This window comes from Penicillium arizonense (assembly GCF_001773325.1).
Source record: "Penicillium arizonense strain CBS 141311 chromosome Unknown PENARI_contig015, whole genome shotgun sequence".
NCBI classification, from domain to species: Eukaryota; Fungi; Ascomycota; class Eurotiomycetes; order Eurotiales; family Aspergillaceae; genus Penicillium; species Penicillium arizonense.
Window position 1 is genome coordinate 259733 of NW_019173292.1, and position 22589 is coordinate 282321.

General features: G+C 47.4%; 7 protein-coding genes across 7 annotated transcripts; 4 read left to right on the plus strand and 3 right to left on the minus strand.

Moving 5' to 3' along the window:
• Positions 1 to 448: 448 nt before the first annotated feature.
• On the plus strand, positions 449 to 2411 carry PENARI_c015G03401 (uncharacterized protein; the record flags this gene model as incomplete). The annotated part of the gene is made up of 2 exons (XM_022633733.1): positions 449 to 1537; positions 1599 to 2411. 2 exons carry the CDS (start codon positions 449 to 451, stop codon positions 2409 to 2411), a joined length of 1902 nt encoding a protein of 633 aa, XP_022486296.1.
• A 539-nt stretch (positions 2412 to 2950) lies between these two features.
• On the minus strand, positions 2951 to 5232 carry PENARI_c015G10515 (uncharacterized protein; the record flags this gene model as incomplete). Its single annotated transcript, XM_022633888.1, has 11 exons — positions 2951 to 3053; positions 3121 to 3210; positions 3294 to 3502; positions 3556 to 3767; positions 3826 to 4003; positions 4060 to 4209; positions 4271 to 4364; positions 4427 to 4587; positions 4701 to 4772; positions 4836 to 4975; positions 5031 to 5232. The coding sequence occupies 11 exons, from the start codon at positions 5230 to 5232 to the stop codon at positions 2951 to 2953; spliced, it is 1611 nt and encodes a 536-aa protein (XP_022486279.1).
• A 1255-nt stretch (positions 5233 to 6487) lies between these two features.
• Positions 6488 to 9875, plus strand: PENARI_c015G12492 (alpha-mannosidase; the record flags this gene model as incomplete). Its single annotated transcript, XM_022633937.1, has 4 exons — positions 6488 to 6615; positions 6682 to 7187; positions 7247 to 9391; positions 9451 to 9875. The coding sequence occupies 4 exons, from the start codon at positions 6488 to 6490 to the stop codon at positions 9873 to 9875; spliced, it is 3204 nt and encodes a 1067-aa protein (XP_022486405.1).
• A 1300-nt stretch (positions 9876 to 11175) lies between these two features.
• Positions 11176 to 12380, plus strand: PENARI_c015G05176 (NAD(P)-dependent alcohol dehydrogenase; the record flags this gene model as incomplete). Its single annotated transcript, XM_022633773.1, has 2 exons — positions 11176 to 11304; positions 11376 to 12380. The coding sequence occupies 2 exons, from the start codon at positions 11176 to 11178 to the stop codon at positions 12378 to 12380; spliced, it is 1134 nt and encodes a 377-aa protein (XP_022486421.1).
• A 99-nt stretch (positions 12381 to 12479) lies between these two features.
• On the minus strand, positions 12480 to 14362 carry PENARI_c015G03751 (uncharacterized protein; the record flags this gene model as incomplete). Its single annotated transcript, XM_022633744.1, has 4 exons — positions 12480 to 13613; positions 13667 to 13977; positions 14031 to 14106; positions 14156 to 14362. 4 exons carry the CDS (start codon positions 14360 to 14362, stop codon positions 12480 to 12482), a joined length of 1728 nt encoding a protein of 575 aa, XP_022486359.1.
• Positions 14363 to 16495: 2133 nt separating this feature from the next.
• PENARI_c015G04409 (uncharacterized protein) lies at positions 16496 to 18418 on the plus strand (the record flags this gene model as incomplete). Its single annotated transcript, XM_022633758.1, has 4 exons — positions 16496 to 16500; positions 16555 to 16625; positions 16689 to 16920; positions 17017 to 18418. The coding sequence occupies 4 exons, from the start codon at positions 16496 to 16498 to the stop codon at positions 18416 to 18418; spliced, it is 1710 nt and encodes a 569-aa protein (XP_022486237.1).
• A 1099-nt stretch (positions 18419 to 19517) lies between these two features.
• PENARI_c015G05496 (uncharacterized protein) lies at positions 19518 to 21562 on the minus strand (the record flags this gene model as incomplete). Its single annotated transcript, XM_022633778.1, has 4 exons — positions 19518 to 20091; positions 20155 to 20862; positions 20915 to 21125; positions 21193 to 21562. 4 exons carry the CDS (start codon positions 21560 to 21562, stop codon positions 19518 to 19520), a joined length of 1863 nt encoding a protein of 620 aa, XP_022486373.1.
• Positions 21563 to 22589: the final 1027 nt, after the last annotated feature.

Below are 22589 nucleotides of genomic sequence, written 5' to 3' on the forward strand. Positions count from 1 at the left end.
TATTTTTTGGTTGAGACTGAGGCTGAGGCTTTGATGCTTGGAGGTTTTCGGTGTCTCTTGTTAATAGTGTTTATCGAATTCACTGGTGCTTTGCACGGTTACATGCATGTTGTTCCATTGGGCTCGATCTATTTAGTTTCCTAGCTTTGCTTCTCAGCCTTTGCATACCTATTTGCCGACAGGAACATCTCCATCATTACCATCAGCCAGTGAGTCTACTGATACATTCACATGGACAATCTCCACATATAGGCAAATTTGGTCCTGTGCACTTCCGGGTTCCCATTGTTCATATAACGTTAATACAACTATCATACACATGCTACAAGAATCTAGTTTTGGGCGGGGTTTGGTGAGGCTCAGCCTTAATAAGCATTGTCCATGCACAGTGACAGCCTGGTATTATTTGTACCGGCGCTCTTCCCCTTTCATTTGACCAGATACCAAAATGCGTCTTCTGACTACTTCCAACCTTGAGCTGGTCGAATTCCGTCCGCACGAGATCCCTCCTTATGCCATTCTTTCACATACCTGGGGAAAACATGAGGTTCTATTGCAGGACATGGTCAACCAATCTGCTCAAAGGAAGCCTTCTTTCGCCAAAGTCCGCTCAGCAGTACATCGGGCTAGGAAAGATGGCTTGGAATATGTGTGGGTGGACAATTGCTGCATTGATAAGAGTAGCAGTGCAGAGCTTTCAGAAAGCTTGAATTCGATGTACGCCTGGTATCAGAATGCTGCTATCTGCTATGCGTATCTTTCGGATGTCACAGCAGACATTGATTTCACGGATTCGGACTCAGAATTTGCCCGCAGCTTATGGTTTACGCGTGGTTTCACTCTCCAAGAGCTACTTGCACCTGCTCGGGTCGTCTTCTTTTCTCGTGACTGGATTGCTATTGGGAGTAAGATAGAGCTTCAGGAGTCACTATCCACAATCACCGGTATAAGTGTTCAATATCTTTGCCATCAGGAGCCTATTTTCTCTGCGTGTATAGCCGAACGGATGTCCTGGGCGGCAAAAAGACAGACCTCTCGACCTGAAGATGTCGCATATTGTCTTCTAGGAATTTTCAATGTCAACATGCCACTTCTTTATGGTGAGGGAGAAGAGAAGGCATTCATTCGTCTGCAAGAAGAAATCATGCGACAGTCGGACGACCATTCAATCTTTGCCTGGCGAGAGGACGCACCGTCTGACACCCTTCACGGCCTCCTCGCCCCAACACCTCGACGATTTGCCTTATCACAGGATATTTTCCCTTATGAAAACTGGGAGGTGCTGCCTCCCCACACAATGACGAACCGAGGTCTACGCATCGATCTTCGCTTAGTAAAGTCGCCCCACGAGCGAGACATTTACATTGCGGCCCTCAACTGTCCTATGCCTCCTATGTTTGCAGACAACACCTTTGTGGGCATCTATCTCAAAAAGCTCTCTTCTGGCGACGAGCAATATGCCCGCGTGCGAGCACATGATTTCGTCGAGTTCCACACACACAGAGCGGATTTGCAGACCATTTTCGTTCGACAGATGGTGAGAAGTGTACCAGAGGTGCACAGAGCTCTATTTCCGTACCACAGATTTCATCTCCGAGAAGGAACCACATCCATCGGGTGGGTATCGCATCGTGGATACTTTCCCCAGATCTATGTCTAATATGAAGCAATTCGGCGAATTGAGCACTGATTCAGCACCGACACCCGAATTCATCAAGTCATCAAATGAGGCGGTTAGAAAATGGGCGAACACGAGTCACCGCCGTAGTTTTCCAATTCAGAAATCACCAAAAAGGCTTTCTGGGGTTGTTTTGTTCAAAAGAGATCCCCGTGACAAGATGTTGTGTGTGATGTTAGGGTCTCTGGGACGGTTCGACGCTGGAGTGGACGTGTCAGAAATTTCGAGCGATTTCATCTCAGGAAAGCTTGAAGACCAATTGATGGATGGGCTCCAGCAATCTTTCGATCCTAAGCCACCAGGGCAAGTCCTCAAATTCGCCAAACACTTCGTCCTAGCCAGCATAGAGACAAGGGTCCACCACGGAGTCAAATGGCATATCATTGATCTGCAGGTGCAGCATGCGGAAGATAGTCTCGCGATCGGAGATATACGTCAGATAAAGGAGCCTCTCCGGATAGATGCTATCGAGCTAGCACAACCTCGGTGCAAGACCAACCAGCAAGTATCACAGCCACAAGGGCCAAAGTTCCAGACCAGGTCATATCAATCTGCGTCACAGCATAAAACGCCAGTCACTTCTAATCGTCATGAGAGCCCCAAAAAGCAAGACAGCAAAAGAAATGCTCCTCTGATTGGGATAGCTCTTGGTGGACTGGTCGGTGGGTTTGTTGGTGTGGATCCGGGTGCAGGAACTGGCGATGGGGGCAATGGTGGCGGAGGTTGTGGGTAATGGAATTGTTCTAGTTCTTACACTCATCTTTGATACAGTACCCTTTTGACACGAGCTGAAGCGAAAAGTCCACGAATTGGACTACATTGCCCCCAAGGCCGACGGCAGAACTTGGATCCATTGCTGGTTTAAGACTCTCATTCTACGATCACGCGCATCCCAAAACTCGTCCATGGGTCAAGGAGAGGAGCAAAATATTGAGCTACAGCAGATGAACCTCCTAGTTCTTGGCTGGCACATGGCTTCAATCTGCCGGCAAGCGAAGTTCGGGTCCGCAGTCGAATATCGCTATATTGAGCGATTACTTAAGGATTTCACCCCAAATTAAGCAAAAGCCTATCGGGTCGCAAGCGTTTCGATACTAAATGCGAGAAGAATGCGTTTATCAACTGGGTTGTTTCCCTGGAGTGCGAGATAAATAGTATACCACCACGCAATATCTACAATTTTGATGGAACTAGTTTCCAATGCGGCGAGTGTAAGACAGAAACAGCCAATATTCGTCACGTTTGCATGCAACATGCTAGCTACGCATGTGCTTACACATAAGCCTGGGAGACTGTTCCAGAGTGCGCCCTCGCAATAATCTCAACATCGGTGACGTGTCCCTTGAACTTGCGAAAGTTCACCTTCTTTTCAAACCTATCAAGATATCAGTATTAGCGTGCCTACGATCATCCCCTCTCCACTAGAGTGCTTATAAACTTACAATTCATCAATTTCGCCCGGGGTTCGGAGTGATACTTCAGGCAAAATGAACCATCCAATGATCACCGCAACAGCGCCAGTAGCTGCGAAGCTGTATTTGGAGAGTTAGTGCTAATCAAGGCAGATTTTGAATCATTCTACTTCAATAGGGTGTCTCCAAGATAGCACACTTACAAGAAACCGGTCTTGACACCCCAATGAGCATTCCCATTGATCATCAAGGGTGTGCAGAAGCTGAACATGATTGAGAGGAGATTTGAAGAAGCCAGAGACCAGCCGGCCGTCTGCGCTCTCAGAGACTGTCTAGGGACTTCGGCGGCATAGGCATATCCAATAGCGGAGGCACCAGTAGTGGAAAAAGTTGCCAAGCACGCAAAGAAGATCTGAATCTATCGTTAGCCATCATTAAATGTTTGAATTGATATTCAAAACAAACCAGAAGGGAACTGGTGGCTTTTTGCGTGTAGTCAACGCATCCGATAATGCCGAGGCAAAGAACAGATAACACTGTGACAGCATAGGGCCACACAGTAAGGGGCCGACGGCCAAAGCGGTCTGTGAGTGTCGAAGTGAAGATCATTGCGATGATTTGACAGCAAGAGAGGATGAGAGTCACCAGGAATGGATCCTTGTTGCCAGCATATTGGACTGAATATCTTGTGTCAGATATTCCAGCAGCGAAACCAGGAAGACAGTAGACACGTACAGAAATAGGTAGCATAAGTATTGAACACGGACAGTCCAACGAATTGTTGTGTGATTTTTGGCCATGCTGCAATGATAAATCGGACACCGTTTCGACCACGGAAAATAGCCCACATCCCCTCTTGTGCGTTTTCCTTCGCAATACGACGCTCCTCAGCGACCGTGGCCGTCATTGCATTCTATCAACGAATTAGAATAAGGCAGCCATCAAAGGCATACCGGGGGAAAGTCGCACAATTTTTTCCTGAACATCATATCCTTCAACCCGACCATAAAATTGCTGAAGAATCTTGGCGGCTTGGGTTTGCTTATCCTTGCTGACTAGCCACCAAGGCGATTCGGGAATAACCAGAATGATAATGACGGAAATTCCAATCATAGCCCACTGGTAGATATGGGTTAGCATGTTCGGATCCATTAAAGCCGCCTTGATATCTGTTCTGTACCTGACTATAAATAGCAGTTCGGAAGTCGTACGGATGGTGAGCATTGAGTCTGTTGAGTGCTACTGAAGCAAATAGCTGCCCTAGAACGAACCAACTGAGTTTGAATAAGTATTAGTAGACGACTCCATCCCAAGCTAGACAAAGGATTGGCCTCACAAAGTGTATGCATTAATAAGGAAGCCCCTCAACTGGGTTGGTGCAATCTCTGAGATGTAGAACGGCAGAGTGGCTTGTAACATGCCGACACCCATGCCTGAGAGGAGTTTTGCCACAAGCCAGTGGGCCCAAGAAGTGCTGAATGTCTCTGCGAAGATACTCTGTAGAAACACAATTTGATCAGCAAATTTAATCTTCGTGTCTCAAGGCACCTTTTCTTCGTTTCAAGGAAACGGTGCCTCCATAAACGTTATCAGGGTTGCAGGGTCTGTACCGCTGTAAGGAAAACAGTTAGAGTGTAAAAAGCTGCCTTTCGACCATATTTTTCAGTGGCGTATTGAAGAAACTGAGCAAGGAAACTTATGTTAGCTGATGCCTGAATATATCTGCAATTCGGTAGATGGCGCACAATTTGCCCAATGGTTTGACCAGCAGCCTGGATACCACCCCACGCAGAGACATATTTACTGTTGATGATCTTTGTCCCAGGAGTGGCCATCTGACGAATGAAACCCTTGTTGGCGACGATACCACCATTCAGATTGATTTCTATTGACAGTTAGAGGATGGGAGTGGGCCAATCCTTAGACGAGTTGATACTTACGGTAGCCATCCAATGACGCACTAAAAGCTGCAACCATTGCCAAGGTAGACACCCACTTGTATCTCCTCACGCTTTGCCATACACCAAGGTCATCTTCCTTGGTGCGCATGATGGGAGTGTTTCCCTTCTCAATCTGAGCTTCCATCCCCTTTGTGGGGATAGCATGCTCGATGTTCTCACTCATGGGCTTGGTTGACTCCATTTCGGCTGTTGTGTATTTTCTGGCAAGAGAAATAATCCCGGCGGAGAGAAAAGATTGGGCTTATAAGTAAACGCCAAATTAAAGTTGCTTATCAGGAATGCTTTTTAGGGTTAAGCTCACAGGATTGCCCAGATTATTCCCCAGATTATCCCCCGGATTCCCCGCAAACTAACGCTTTACATTGGGGCAAGGCCCAAGCATCGCCGTTAAGAGAGCTGACCCGATCCTTCCAATGCCATTGCACAACTTACTAGCCGCCAGGCGTTTGACGGTTATTGAGCCAAAACTTTATATGACCATAAAAGGCATGGTTCAGCCCTCTCGTCACAAGAAAGGAGGGGTATTGATGCATGAATATCATTCAACTGGGTTGAGGCTACGGAATTCCCCAGCCAAAAGGGCTGGCTATCCACACAGATCCTGATCCCCCCTTATCTCGGGAGAATACCAAGCGAATCAGCTCGGCGTTTGGTGGTTACTGATCCAAATCTGCTAGAATTCCAAGAGCCTAAATTAACTTTTGGCTTTTTTTTTGGTACAATCACGACGGAGTACCCCGCACAGGAACGTTGAAGACGGTCGAATGAGGCTGAGACTAGTTGCTTCCCCGACCACGGGTCGACGCGTATTTCCCAAGGCTTATTCTCTCACCACGTGAAAGAAGAGGCGAACATCAACCCTCCGCGGGAATTGAACCAAAACACTAAGGAACTCTCCGCAACGCATTTGGATTTTCTCGGGTTTTTTGGCACCGAAAGTAAAGGGGAGATCCGTGTTCGTTCGCAATCATACTGGTCTGCACATTGGCTACCACAGTCTTCCCCGCCTTTGATCTCAGGCTTTTTGCTGACGACTCGGCTCCTGTCCTTCAATAAGGACTAGGCCGTAACTTTAAACCCATTTGGCCACATGATGTTTACTACTGTAGAGCCGTGGATTCAGTGAGTTCTTGATTGAGTTCATTTGCCGACTGGCTAATTAGATAAGGGGGCATTATTGCACAGCAATCAGCAGAGACACCAACACGGCCATTCGTGGATATTGTTCTGGTATAGTCCAGTCATCCAAGTTTGGAAATTAGAGGGACAATCAGGTCCACCTATTGGATCTTATAAATCAAGCACTACCCAAGCACAATCCGTATCTAAGTTTCTTCAATCCGGTCTTCAGTGAGATCCGAAGTACAAGTCAACGATCGCTCTGAATACAGGTCACAACTCCGTATCCCTACAGGAGCAGGAAAGAGACTGTAAAAATGAGTCAAGACAGCAATTACCCGAGGTTCTCAGCACGGCCAGTTGGCAAACAAATCCATAGCATCTACCGAGATCGTCTGGAGACGTTCATCCAGCCCGGTCAATATGAGACGCAAAATCTTCTCTCGTAAGATCTATCGCTTTCCGCATCATTCGTCTTCGAACACTAAACATCTTCTCCACTTGCCGCTAGATCGCTGTACAAGGCACGGTTTATTGGCGAGCCGACCATAGAACTATCTGTGTGGTCCGCCCCAAACCTCTCACGGCCTACTTTCAAGGAAGCCATATCGCAACAGTTCCAACCCACCGAGAGAGGCCGATCCTTCGGGCCTGGGTGGTCGACTCACTGGTTCAAGGTACAACTGCGAGTGCCTCATGAGATGTTGAATGAAGAGATCATAGAGTTACACTGGGAGGCCAGTAACGAAGGTATGATCTGGACGGAAGACGGGCACCCGCTGCAGGGCCTCAGTGGAGACGGAGAGCGGGTAGAATGGATTATTCCCCCTCGCTTCAAAGACGGCAAAGAACACACATTCTACTTAGAAATGGCATGCAACGGGATGTTTGGCCTTGGGAAAGGCGCAAGAAACCAGCCTCCAGACCCTGACCGCTATTTCACTCTGGAGAAAGCTGAGATCGTGGCCGTCAACAAAGAGGCACGAGCATTGTATTTTGACTATTCTGTCATTAGCGGTATGTCATGGTTTTCGCTGCGTGCCTGGTCAGGGATCACTAACCGTCTGCAACAATAGACGCGGCGCGCCAATTTCCTGAACACTCATGGGAGGCCCACAAGGCGCTACAGGTTGCCAACGCCATCATTGATGTGTTTACGGCTGGCAAAGGGAGCGACGCTGCCATTCGCGAGGCCAGGGAGATAAGCCATGAGTACCTAGGAGACAAGGCTAATCGGGCAGAGGTTTATGATTCCAATTCCAAGCCAATTGTCTATGCTATTGGGCACTGCCATATTGACACTTGTTGGTTATGGCCATGGGAAGAGACGAAACGAAAGGTGGCACGGTCCTGGTCCAATCAGTGTGATCTTATGGATCGCTACCCAGAACACCGTTTTACTGCATCTTCCGCCCAGCAATTTAAATGGCTCAAGCAGTATTACCCTTCAGTGTATGCGAGAGTCATGGAAAAAGTCAAGCAAGGAGCTTTCCAGCCTATCGGTGGCAGTTGGGTAGAGCATGATACCAACATGCCCAGTGGAGAATCTTTGATTCGCCAATTTCTTTATGGCCAGCGATTTTTTCAGCGAGAATTCGGGAAGCGATCTCAAACATTCTGGCTCCCAGACACCTTCGGCTATACCAGTCAGCTTCCGCAGTTGTGTCGCCTAGCCGGGATGCATCGTTTTGTGACCCAGAAACTCAGCTGGAACAACATTAACAATTTCCCGCACACAACTTTCAACTGGGTCGCTCTTGACGGAAGTCAAGTACTATGCCATATGCCCCCTTCAGAAACCTACAACGCGGATGCTCAGTTCAGTGAACTTGTCAACAGCATTGATCAGCATAAGTCGTTGGATCAAGACGCCTCATCTCTGTTGATCTTCGGGAAAGGCGACGGTGGAGGCGGTCCGACATTCCAGCAAATTGAAGCTCTGCGTCGGTTCCGTGGCTTGAGCGACAAAGTCGGACTCCTGCCTCGAGTTCACCAGGGCAAGTCAGTGGACGAGTTCTTCGAGGCATTAGAAAACAAAGCGGCGAGTGGCACTGAGTTCGTTACCTGGTACGGAGAACTCTACTTTGAGTTGCACAGAGGAACCTATACTACACAGGCAAAAACCAAATGGAACAACCGAAAAGCTGAAATCATGGTCCACGATATTGAATATCTCGCGACTCTGGCTAGCATCAAAAACAGCGGTTACCAGTATCCGAAAACAGAGATTGATGACATCTGGGAATGCATCCTATTATGCCAGTTTCACGACTGTTTACCAGGGAGCTGCATCAGGATGTGTTACGATGACTCTGATAAGCTTTACGCTGAGGCGTTTGCGAGTGGAGAAAGATTGCTCAAAGATGCACTCTCAGCACTCGGATTCTTGCATGACGCATCCTCTGAGCAGGGCAGAATTGCTCTCAACACCCTGCCATGGTCCCGCAAGGAATTGGTTCAACTTCCGTCCTCTCAGTATGCTGTGATCAAGGGAGGTTTTGGTGCGGCTCCTGTCGAAGAGCTTCCACCAACACCAGTTGGGCCTGCTGTTAGCGTTGAAGAAGTCCGAAAAGGCGTGTTTGAACTATCGAACGGGCAGTACAAGCTAGAGATCAAGAATGGGTCAATTATCTCTCTTGTTGATCTCTCAGATAACCGCCAGGTTCTCGCCAATGGCGGCAAGGCTAATCAATTCGTTATTTTTGATGATAAGCCTTTGTACCGTCAGGCTTGGGATGTCGAGGTATACCATCTCAACTCCAGAAAGGAGTTGCAGGGTGGAATTTCGGCCATCGCTGAGCAGGGCCCGTACAAAGCGAGCATTGTCACCAAGACGATCATCAGCGAAAAGAGCTGGCTGAAATCGACCATTAGTCTGCATGCTCCGATAGATGGTGAACCCTCCAGTATCGAAATCGATACCGAGGTCGAATGGCACGAGGACATGAAGTTCCTGAAGGTCGAATTCGACGTTAACGTGACGAACACTGAGGCTTCATACGAAACTCAATATGGAATTGCCAAAAGACCAACACATTACAACACACAGTGGGACATGGCCAAGTTTGAGGTTTGCTGTCACAAGTGGGCAGATCTCTCCGAAAACGGCTACGGTGTTTCCATTCTGAACGACAGCAAATATGGTTTTGCTACCTGTGGTCATCTCATGCGCTTGTCTCTCCTACGCTCTCCTAAGGCCCCAGATGCTTGCGCTGATATGGGTTAGTTGTTATAAACACATTTTTCAGCATGCAATTTCATTTCGCTAACATTTCGGCAGGTCATCACCATATCAGGTACGCGATTTTCCCCCATCAGGGCCCTCTGGACTTTAGAACCGTTCGTGCAGGATACAACTTCAACAATCCCATGAATTTGCTTCCGGGGCCAGGCTCAGCATCGTTGAACGACATCAACCTGACCGGTAACAAATCATTGATACTTGATGCTATCAAACGTGGAGAAGATGACGAAGACGTCTCGTTGGGTGACTTTGAAAGCAGGAAGGGTCAGAGTATCATCCTCCGCGTTTTTGAGAGCCTGGGAGGGCATGCAAGCGGTATCATCGAAACCACCCTGCCAGTTACCAAAGTGTGGAAGTGCAATATCTTGGAGGATGACGAGGAGCCACTGGGAATCCAAGATGGGAAAGTCAACATCGCCTTACGTGCGTTTGAAGTTGCCACATTCAGATTGCAATTGTAATTTCTCTCTACTCACTGCAGATGCAGCTATAGAGTGACTAGAACATATTCTTCGAGCAGGTTCGAAGACTCGATATAGGCATGATACAGTGGGCACAGAAGTGATTATATTTTCTTGTTGCTAATCATCCAAATAAAAGCAGTCTCACTGATTATCTCTACTCCTTTACTTCTCTAAGCACTCTCTTCAACACAAGGAGCTCGCCATTTTCATATCCAGTCTATATCTGACGGCTGCTCAGTGGTGTGGATGGACGATGGACTCATCTTAGATTTATTTTAAGTAGTTGCGGAAGCCCGGGAAGCCAGACTACTCGCTACCGGGATCCTACCGCCTGATCTCACTTCTTAACACACTGGGGAAGCTAGTTGAAGCGGGGATGGCCCCACGGCTGTCCTTCTTCGCTGCATACCTGGTTTAGCGGACGTCTAGGACGTAGAAAGAAACAGCCCCTTCTGATGCTTGCTAATGCAATCGACCGGGTATGGTACAAGATAGAAGGTTGTTACCCTTGTCAGTTGATATGACTACGGTGGTATGTTACTTAGGGAATTTTATTCGATCCGCAGTCAAAATATTTATATAACGTATGATTTATCAACGAAGATCTCTTCCTAGCTACTACATTCAATATACTATATCTTTATATAATGAAATGGGGACGGCATGATGGCAGTCTGACATAGCAGACAGGTCGATATCAATAGAGACAGCACAACCAACCACTCCCATGTCCTGTACAGATGTAGAGAGCAGTCTCTATAAGTGACTATCGCACTAGAAATGAGGCTATATCATAAAAGAAGAATCTAGGGGAAAAACTGTAGTTATATTGATGATGGTAGGATGCTGCTCTCTCTAGGAAAAGATTGCATGCAACCTTCCTAAGGCATTTGTGATACCTCAGGCCACTAATACGCCACTGTCACGGGTTCCACCACTACAGTACATAGGTACCCACTGTATCTCAGTTGAAGATAGCTTAGCTTTAAGTCCCTTGAGCGTATCTAGGTACTTGTACAACACTGGGCTATATATAAGTTAGCTCTAAAAGTAACCTAAAATCAGCCTGTCCGGTTCATCGGTCGACTGTCTGCCGAAATTTCCCCCGCGTCCGACCACCCGAACTGGGGGGTAAATATGACAACCTATAAAGACAATCCAAATCCCAGGGTAGCTTTCAGCTAGATAAATACTACTATAGTAGCTTTGACTAGCGTAAAGCAACCACCCACATTTGGCTATCAAACATCTACTTCGAATATAACATCCTATCCCTTTCATATACCTCATACTCAAGATGCAGAACCCGTCATGCTTCCTCTACGGCCCCGGCGATGCCAGATTCGAAGATAGACCTATGCCAACCATCGATGACCCCCTCGATGTAATCATCCGCATCGAATACGTGGGCGTTTGCGGCAGCGATGTACGTACTACTGAACCCATACCCATACCCCACAACCTACACCATCTTTTGTCTGACCTAACAACCAAAAGGTCCATTTCTGGCTCCACGGCGGCGTCAAAAACCATGTCTCACACACAAAACCCCTAGTAATGGGCCATGAAGCCTCAGGAACAGTACACGCCATCGGACCAAGCGTGAAAAACTTCCAACCAGGCGACGCAGTAGCCATCGAGCCGGGCTTCGGCTGTCGCATTTGTTCAAAGTGCAAAGCGGGCAAATATAATCTCTGTCCTGAGATGAAGTTCGCTGCGAATCCGCCTTACACGCATGGCACGTTATCGAAGTTCTTTAAGGTTCCTGCTGATTGCTGCTATAAGATCTCTGGCTCGTTTGACTCTGAGTTTGGGAATGCGGGTGGGATCGGGCTTGATGAGGCGGTGCTTATTGAGCCGATGGCTGTTGCTGTGCATTCTGTGAGGCAGGTTGGTGTTAAGCCTGGGGATCGGGTTATTGTTTTTGGAGCTGGGACTGTAGGACTTCTTTGTGCTGCTGTTGCGCGGGAGTTTGGGGCGAATCTGATTGTTTCTGTGGATTTGAGTGATGATAAATTGGAGTTTGCGAAGAAGTTTGTGGGGGAGGATCGGGTTCGTTTTCGGACTGCGATTCCTGCTCGGGGGTTGACTTCTGAGGAGAATGCTGTTGGGTTGCGGGGCTGGCTTAAATGTGTTGATTCCGAGGCTGATCTTCCTGGCTTTGACGTTGCTATTGAGGCTACTGGGGCTGAGTCGTGTATTCAGACGGCAATTCATTCGCTGAAAGTTGGGGGTTCGTTTGTGCAGACTGGATTGGGGAATCGAAATGTCAACTTCCCTATTTCGACGGTGTCTGAGAATGAGATTACTGTCAAGGGATGCTATCGGTATGGCGCAGGGGATTTCAAGTTGGCTCTGGAGCTGGTGAAGTCGAGAAAGGTTGAGTTGAGACCTCTCATCACAAAGGTTGTGCCATTTGAGAATGTTGTGGAGGCGTGGGAGACTACCAAGCGAGGCGAGGGAATCAAAACCCTGATTCGAGGGTTTGGACGTACGGTATAAAATGGCTCGGTATTGACTTGAATGGAGAATGTGATTATTATATTATTGCACAATTTACACTCTAGAGTACCTTCATCAATCTAGTTCAGAACATCCACATCACCACACGGAAGGTCGGCTTTCTGGGTCCATCATCCTACTTGCACGCATCTCCAAGTCCTTCTCGCTTGCAATGGTCTCATCATCCCCCCGAAGTCCCTGGTTCGTCTCCAAATCACGATCTAGGTCGTAATGCTCAGTCAATAAACTGATCACCAAAGCCACACCGGAGACCGCACAGCACACAATCCATACTGTGCGCAGACTGTCCGTATATGCCTCCTTGAGATTAGCCTTGTCCGCACCGTCTGCCATAGCCTTGATAATCTGAACCAAGCCCGCGGCGTCCTTGCTGTATGTACCGGCCATGGGAGCCAGATCAGGATATTTCATGAGGTTACTAAACATGCGGTTCTGGAAGACCACTCCGCCAACCGCGACACCAATGGCTTGGCCGAGGGCACGGAAGAAACTGAACATGGCAACCGCGATAGCGAGGTTCTCTGGTTCTGAAGAAGCCTGGACAGCGTAGCCCAGGGAGGGGAACAGAATTCCCAGTCCCAGACCTGAGACAATGTTCAGGAAAATCCAGCCAACGACGCTGGTGTGGACTTTGATCAGACACAGTAGGCCAAGACCGATGGTTGAAAGAACCCATCCCAGCCACACAGCCCACCGGTAACGACCAGTCACTGTGATGAGAATTCCAGCAACCATACCACTAGGGGCAACAGTGAAAGTCTCAGGGAAGAGGGCCACGCCTGAAAGGATGGGGCTATACTCCTTCACGGCCTCATAGTATAGAGGAAGATAATAGAGTGCACACCACAGAATGAAGCCCTGGAGAACACTTCCAATGAATGAGGCGGTTGCCGTGCGGTTCTTGAAAATGACCGGTGGAATGATCGGGTCGGAGGCGAAGCGATACTCGTAAAATGCGAAAAAGAGGAGACCAGCGCCTCCCACGCAGAGAGGGACCAATGTCCGCCATGAACTCCAGGGGTAGGAGACTCCACCCCAGGTGAGCGGAATGAGGAAGGATGATATACTTCCGACGAAGAGAACAGTTCCGAAATAATCGATTCGTCGGAGCTTTTCAATCAAGGAACTAGGTGCGAGCTTCAGGTTGAGGAAGAGAATGACGAGTATCAAGCCGATGCCGATGAAAGGGAAGTTAATATAGAAAATCCATCGCTATACTCCGTGGTTAGAGCTATCACTGGTGTTCCCGAGCGATATAAACTCACCCATGATACATTTTGGGCGAATCCGCCTCCAAGAATTGGTCCGGTCACTGAGCCAACACTCCACATTGCACTCAATATGCCGAAGTACTGCCCTCGCCATCGGAGAGGAACGAGGTCAGTAATTATGACCTCGCTCAGTGAAATGATTCCACCTCCACCGACACCTTGTATAGATCGACCGACTAGCATGTAGGTAAAGTTATTTGCAATTGCCGAGATAATAGCACCGACACAAAAGAACACGAGGGCGATCAGTATCATAGGACGGCGGCCGAAAATATTCGAGAAAGAAGCGAAGCTCGGTTGGAACACTTGATGAATGTAAGAGGCGAGCCAAAATAGAATGAATGTCGATGGATCATACCTGTTGAGCATAGTAGGAACGAGGTACCACTCCAAAATGCCTCTATCGCTGTTCCGTTCAGCTCTTTTGCGATATCCTAAACTTTATCAGTTTATGTCTGCTGCGATCTTCAATCTGATACTCACCGGTAGGGCAACAGACAACGAAGTTCCATCGAGAGCAGCCATCAATGTAAGAACCGACAAGGTGAAGAAGACCAGGATTCCCCTCCGTCCCAGGGCAAATTTTTCATCGACATCCTGATTCTTAGGCTTCACATAAGAAGGTGGTCTCGCACTCTCATCATGTGAGGCACTTCCACGTCTGTAGAATGGGAAATCGGTGTCCGCCATGGTGTGTAGCGACTATTAATGACACGATAAAGAGACCCTCGTAGTCCCAAGGGCAAATATCTTTATATATCGCAGCGCCTGTTTGAGGATAAAAGAGAATTTTACATTGGAATCTTCAAGTGGACAGATATATAGTAAATCAGCTATCTAGCCAACGCCCTCCCACGCGGGATTGACAAGATGACAAAGAGTTTGGAATGGGACGAAAGTTCCTCCGTTGTGACCCCAAGACCCCGGAATCAGCTCCCAAATAATGATACATTTCAGGCTGATTCAATCTTCAGGGTCTCCATGACAGGACGAGGTGAAGTGCGAACTTTGCTGCAGCTGTTTTGGGAATGTTCGGCATAATGTTGCCCCGCCCACTTTGGCTGTCAGACGGGATTCGGGCAAACCTCATTTGCTCGCACTTAATTTTTTCTTTTTTTGTATGAGTTGAAATCCTGCGGTCGGGATTTTTATGGCCCAGTCCGAGTTGCTTGGTCTGGTTGCGGCTGATTTTATGTCGGTGCCTTGGAAGTCGCGTTGTTTTGGCTTTCTGACTTCGTGATCTTGCTATAGATACTCGATCGGACCGCACACATGACTAGGAATTTGAGAGCTTATAAGAAGAGATTCATCTATGGGTATTGAGTGACTGCTGTTCTATCTCGGGTATGTACTTCCACAGCACTGGCGGGTCTCTTCGTTGCGAGGAATGAAACAAACAGTGTCTTGATTCTGTGTATCTGGTCTGGTATCTAGTCAGATTCAAGACGCGACCGTCACCACTTGAAGGGCTGGAACTCGCATTTAACTCCTTCTTCTCCGTGAGGCAGGAGCATTAAAACCCAGCAAAAGCCTCTAAACCACCCCTCACCGCACCTCGCTTCGCCATGGAACAACAATGCGCGTTCCGAGACTGACAAGCAACATGCCGTGTCACAGAAGACCCTACACCCACGTCGGATTCTAAGAAGAAATTTGCAGACGCTGCCACTCGCTCCGAAGAATCTCAGGCAATTCATCTACCAGACCTGGGTCGGTACGGCTTCCAGCCTAGGATCTCGCGTGCGCGCTGCGAACGACCACGAGAATTCATGCCCCAGCTTAGAGACTCGAAGCCTGCATATTTCTTGGCGCTTTACAGATCGATTGGCTCGGCTTTTGCTTCTGTCGGTCAAGCTATTCCCGACGCCTGCGATGCAGGAGTTCTCGCCGGCGACGTCGGGGGCTTAATTTTACTAGGGAACTGCATAGTAAATAAAAGTACCTCGAATTCATGACCGCCGATTCGGGGGGCATTAGCATTGCCAAGAAGTTGATGCATTTTTACCGGTTAATGCATTGGAAATACGATTACTGCATAAGACCTAATCGGGTTTAGTGAGCGTAGGTAGGGTCCGAACGCTTACTATGGGGGTCTTTTTAGTTACGCCCATTCTTTATTAGTGCGAGTTGTAGACTCCTACTTTAAGGCATAACATATTTCATATGCGAGCTGGCCACCAAAAAACACCTCCTTAAAAGCGAGATTTGACGATCCTATATGTCGGCAACAAGCCCTATTAGCACTTAGATTTTAGACCTAGTATCTTCATATGGCAAGAATAGGAAGCTAGGAGAGTTTTGATAAAATAAAATTGTAATTAACGATATTACAGTAAATTAAGACGTATTTTGTAAACTGTTGTTTAGCCCTTTCGTTGCGATGTTAGTCAATTGCTTTTCGAATACCAGGGTTTATTTAGGGAATACTAGGCTTGGCCGCTCACAATGGGCCGACCTAGACTGACTCTCGGAAATTGATTTCACAGTTGTGCCAAGACCTTTGTTTCTTACTTTTGCTTTTCAAACTGGTCATGTTGCTGGATGATAATTTGCTGAGTCACGGTCCACCACGGTTCAACTGACGGGAATCTCTGGCGCCACCCAGACCTGACCGCAAACTTTATCCGCATGCGGACATGAACCCAATTGGGATTAATGTCTCTATACAAGATTCCATGGATAAACACTAGATTAGATAATCGGTATACGGTTTTGACTAGGAAGCAAAGGTATATATTTAGTGACGGGATTCGAAAGTCCATTCACATGGCTCGAAGCTGAAAATCAGTCTCTGTATTGTATATGAAACTATAATCAACGACAATGTGGTATTTCTATCCCTTCCCCTACCTACTTATGGAAATAATACTAACCCGTTCTAGCGGGATTTTCGGTTATGTCAATTATTCTACTGAGAAAGACCGCAGGTATATTCTCAATGTCCTTCTCAATGGTGAGAGGCTATCGTGATATTTCTCGAGTATGATGTCACCTCACTGATCTCTTATCGTGAAAGGTCTCAGTAGGCTTGAGTATCGAGGTTATGACTCCTCAGGGTTACTTGTGGATGGTGACTGGGGGCAAGATGTCTTGGTATTCAAAGAGGTTGGAAAGGTCACAAAGTTGAGGGGACTTATTGAGAGCTCCCGGCCAAATATGGATAAGACTTTCCAGACCCATGTTGGAATCGCTCACACAAGATGGGCAACTCATGGCCCACCTTCACGCGTAAACTGTCATCCTCACCGGTAAGCATATGACCCGTACATATCGCGGTGTTAACTATTACTTTGGACGGCTCCCTGGTTTTCCCATTTATTGCTGATAATTATCTTGAATTACAGGTCAGATAATACATGGGAGTTCGCGGTTGTTCACAATGGCATCATCACCAACTATAAAGAGCTCAGAGCTTCGCTTCTCGGGGAAGGTTACACATTTGAGACCGAGACGGATACCGAATGTATTTCCAAACTGGCCAAGTATATCCGTAATCAACACCGAGAAATCGGATTTGTTGAGCTGGTCAAGACTGTTGTGGGGAAGCTTCACGGGTCTTTCGGTATCCTTGTCAAGTCAATTTCCTATCCACAGGAGATTATCGCTGCCCGAAAAGGCTCGCCTCTTCTTATCGGTGTTCGCCTCACCAACGATATCGAGGCCGACGTTATTCATATTGAAAGTGTTATCAAAAGAGACTCTCTGAACATGCCATTAATGAATGGATGCAAAAGTGCGTCTGCATCGCATGGAAAATACTCCTTGCCGCCAAATCCTACCGAATTCTTCCTTTCCTCCGACGCGTCAGCTATTGTTGAACATACCAAACAAGTAATCTACCTGGAGGACGACGACATTGCCCACATATGCGGCGGGCAATTGAATATTGTGAGGAGCACAAATGATAAGTTTGGCTGCACATGGAAGGTTCAGACCATCGACTTGCAGCTACAAGACATTATGAAAGGCAGCTATAATCACTTCATGCAGAAAGAGATTTTTGAGCAGCCTGAAGCGGTTGCTAACACTATGCGTGGCAGGTTGGATGTTCCGCACAAGAGGATTACGCTAGGGTGTGTTAATGACTATCTTCCTGCCATTCGCAGGGGTAGACGCATTCTATTCATTGCGTGTGGAACAAGCTATCATGCATGCATGGCCGTGAGAGGAACATTTGAGTGTTTGTCTGAGATTCCTACGGTTGTCGAAGTAGCATCAGACTTCCTGGACCGCAAAGCCCCTATATTTCATGACGATACTTGTGTTTTTGTTTCACAGTCTGGAGAAACAGCAGACTGCCTTCTAGCTCTGAAGTACTGCCTGGAAAGAGGGGCGTTAACTCTTGGCATTGTCAACTGCGTCGGGTCCTCCGTCTCGAGGCTTACCCAGTGTGTTATGCACATTAATGCCGGTCCAGAAATCGGGGTTGCGTCCACAAAAGCATACACTTCGCAGTTTGTTGCAATGACTATGCTTGCGTTGGTTTTAAGCGAGGACGACGTCTCCAAGAAGGTGTGGCGAGAGGAAATCATGCAAGCACTCGCACAGTTGCCAGCTCAAATCGATGAAGCTCTCAAACTCGAAAAGCAGATTAAAGGCATCTGTGACACTCTTCAAGCTCAGAACAATATCTTGCTGTGGGGACGGGGAAGTCAGTTTGCTACAGCGCTAGAAGGTGCGCACAGTTTAGTCTCAGCCATGGACCGGTGGCTGCATACTGAATATTCTGTTGGCAGGTGCTCTTAAAATGAAAGAGATATCATATATCCACTGCGAGGCGGTCATGCCACGAGACACACACTACCATTGTCTTACAACGGCCGAGAAAAGAATACCAATCATCATGGTCCTTACCCAAGATACATCTTCTCAGGCTGCGGAAGTTTACAAACAAGGTAGTCATACCTCCTGTAGATTCTAATACCAAACAATGCTGACATTGCCCCTTGGATCTATCTAGTTCGAGCGCATGGTGATCGACCCCTGGTGATTTGTAATGCCAATGAAAATTGCTTGCGCGGCTCGAAACCGGAGAGAATTGAAGTCCCCACGACAGTCGATGCTCTGCAAGGTATTTTGAACGTTATACCACTGCAACTAATGGCCTACTGGCTGGCTGTTAGGAAAGGGCTCAATGTCGACTGTCCGCGTAATTTGGCAAAGTCCGTAACTGTGGAGTAGGAATTTTTTTAAAATGCAGTGTTAGTAACTGCAACACTGGAGCTGCGACGAGGGACGAGCAACTTTCATGTCCACCAAATTTGTATGCGGCACTTGTTATGGGTTATGGGCTTCCAGTGAGGCTAATTATTGATCGAAATGCCCACATGGGATCCTCTGAGGAGGACTTTTGAGTGTTCCATGTCCCTTGTGGTTAAATTGGATTTTTAGATCATGTTCAACACTTGACTGACTTTTTCATGAATTTTATGGCTGACTCCGTATAAAAGCTAGAGAAAATCATGCGACCAGCTAAGCGTCCCGAGTGCCATCTTGCAATCCCATCTCGGCCGTATTATCTGTATGGGCATATGAATGCCTTCCGATGCTCTCTTCCGCACATATCCTCCTGGTCTTTCCCCACTCAAACGAGTCCATGTGGTAAGATGCATAGAAAAGTATAAGGACATTGATGAATGGCCCACAGAAAATGTAAAGGACACAACCGGCTAAGTATTGAAGCCGAGCAAGGATGCCTAGAGGGATCCAGATGACAATGCATATATAATATATTAATGGAATAAGCATCAAAGTGGCGAAGGAAAATATAATCCACCATGAGACGACTGCCAAACCACAGCGTAAGTCCCGTCATTCACAGCACCTGAGGAGTTGGGAGGGGCTATTACTCACAGAAACATGCATAAATCAAGCAAGCAAGGCAAGCAAGGATAAATATGTTGAGGAACCATGTCCACACATTGCAGAAGGCCAGGACACGTTCAAACCACTGGATGCCTCGTGATGTCACGAGCATGAGATCGTTCGAAGTCGCCCCAAGCGTCCATCGCTTGCGCTGGGAAAGGAATATAGGTACGGAATCGGGAACGACAGTGTATGCATGAGCTCTCAGAGCCTGCCGAGTTTGGGCATTCGAGCGAGCAGACAGCATCAAACATACATGGTTGCGGTCCTCACTAGCAGTGGCCCGTATCTGCTTCAGCAATCCATCGGTCGGCTTGGGGAAATACCCGAATAAATTAATCAAAACCTGGTCACCACACGTCGTCTCACAAACCTTCAGCAGCTGGCAACATCCAGGCAGACATGATACCTTCTTAGTGGCAATGGATTGGTGCATTCGACGCAGACCTTGTGACACGGTATATTCAGTGGACTGATACAGTCGCAAAAGGTTCCAATTGTAGCCTTGGAAGTCAACAGAGACGTATCCGGATACACCAACCGTATATCGATAGCTTTGGATAAGAGAACTCGTCAGCAAATGTGTGCATAGCAAAATCTGCGGTCGGGACCCTTACCGGCTCTCTTTCAATAGCTCAGCCACGCACACATCGTCGAAATACGTATCTGCGTCCATACCAACCAGACAGGAGGCCTTTTTGATTCCGCAGTCGTTGATTAGGAAGGAGGATAGCTCCGAAAATAGGCTTTGTGATAGGCGTGTCTGTGGATTTTGAGCTCGAATATTAAAGTTATAGAGAAAAGTCCGTGCGAGGATCAGCGCGTCTCGTTTTCCCTGATTAAAATCCTTGAGGATTGCAATGTACGGAAGATCTTTGTAGGTTCCTTTTTGGATGGTGATATCCATTTCTGATTGGTCCCACGCGAGATATGCGGCCGTTATCCTCCGGCGAAAGGTGCTGATCACAAGAATATCCTGTGATAGGGTATCTGCCGTGGTTTTCTGCATCCCTTGTCCACGGACCTTTCCATCGCAGATGATGATCAGAGACTGTTTGTGTCCCTCGATCTCACGTTGCTGTGCAAGAGAATCCAAAGACTTGGTCAATTCTTCGCGTGTCTCATTGTAGCATGGAAGCAAGTAGACAATTGTCTCAGGGCGGGCTGGTAATTCGCGTTCTTCTGGAAGGAGGAACTTGTGTTTCACAGTGAAAAGCAAGATTGAGAATACCATGATACAGTTGAGGACGAGTGCCAAAGCCACAAAGGGTATGAAAACATAGAAGTAAGCAGCCCATCGCCAAACAGCAAAGATTAAGAAGGTGCTGAGAAAGTGTCAGTGCCGGAATTAATGGAACACTTGATGAATTAACTCACTTTATTGACAATTGGCTGACTTGCACAGCATTCTTTTGCATCCTCCTTTTTTGCTTTCCAGCCTTGACCAAATCATGTTCAGGTTCCGCCAGCCGAGGAGTTACAACTTGACTTGACGCCCAGTCCGTTCGTTCCCCGATCATCATGTCCGGGCTTTGTCGACCATTGGGGCGTGAGAAATTTGGTGATGGAGTGGGTACTGTGTGGTTTACTGTTCTTGGTTCATTAGAATGCTTTATTGACCTCTTTGTGGATGTCCTCGCTGGGCCGATCTATACCTTTCGGCTTAGTCGCCTCGCCTGAAAGACCTGGATGAGACTCAAAATGCACCCGCTTATTGACGTCGGCTACACAGCGTCCAGCTGTATCTTCAGGTAGACTGTGAGATTCTGCTCGGCCAATTCGTCCTCCTGGGAAGGCCTGTTCTGGGACTCTTGGTATCGTGAATTTTGCCAAATGTAACTTCGGAGGTATCGAAGGTGTCTGGAAGTTCTGAAAGTCTCTACTAGCAGCAGCGATGGGCGCATCTGCACGAAAGACCGATTCGGGTAGATCTAAAAGCTTATTCCGCACACTTGGCGATCCCGCCTTCTCAACGACGCCCGTAGCGTTATTCCTTCTAGGAACAGCTTCAGAAAGAGCAGACATGGCACCTGGAATCGTAGATGGTTGAGCTGGGTGAAGAATAGCGACTTAATGGAAGCCGCAAACACAATTCGCTCCCTCGGAGTTGTGGTTATTTTTCGAATATATTGGTAATTTCAGGCCGTAGTCGGGAAGAAACCCCCGCAGATTGTAATTTTAGTGAATCTTGGATCTCCAAAGTTAGTGTAAGTTTGGTTCATATTTTCAGGACCTAGTGACAATTTTTCGATTTAACTTTAATTTAACTTTGATTGAACCTCGATCTGCCTTTTTTGATTAAACTTTGATCTAACTTGGATTTCTTGTTTCTTTTTTTTCTTTTTATTTTTATTATTTTTGCGGCTCTCTATTTGCTGGATCAATCCAGCAATCAATCAATCAAAAAGCTACTAGCCTGTTGGAGCCTAACTAGTATCATATTGGCCATGCAGGCGCTTCGGTCCAACAAGAACTCGTAATCCGTCCGCCTGATGCTCCCACCGTACAGAAACAGAGCTGATTCTCAAAGAGTGGAAGACCAGCTCGAATACGGTAAGTCCAATCAATAACCCATAGAAACAGCAGTACAATGAGGAATGCGTGGATTGCACCATCCACCTCCCCTGTCCTCTCCTAACGGTATCACTTCCCACCCCGTAAAACCTCCTTAGTAGTCATGTGAGATCAGACCCCATTTCCAAGACCAGATTCATCCTCAATTTGATGCTTTTCGGTGTTGATAAACTGACCAATTGTAGTCAGATGTCATATTGGAAGAGTTGGCTAGGGTTCTCTCTTTCCTCAGGCGTTGTGTAGTTCCGTGGTGTGTACTCAGCATCATCGGGACACTATTTGCTGGACACCACTATCCTTGGAGGGTACTCGTCATCTGAATTTGCTCGGGCCCTTTCATCCGATTCCGGCCGAAGCTTGAGCTTGGTAGAGTGAACGCGTGTTTGCCAGCCAGTTTCCAGCTCCGCGAGCTCAGTGGAAATGGCAACCTAGCAGCGGTCACGCCACGAAAGACTTGTCTAGGCCATCGAGAAGATTG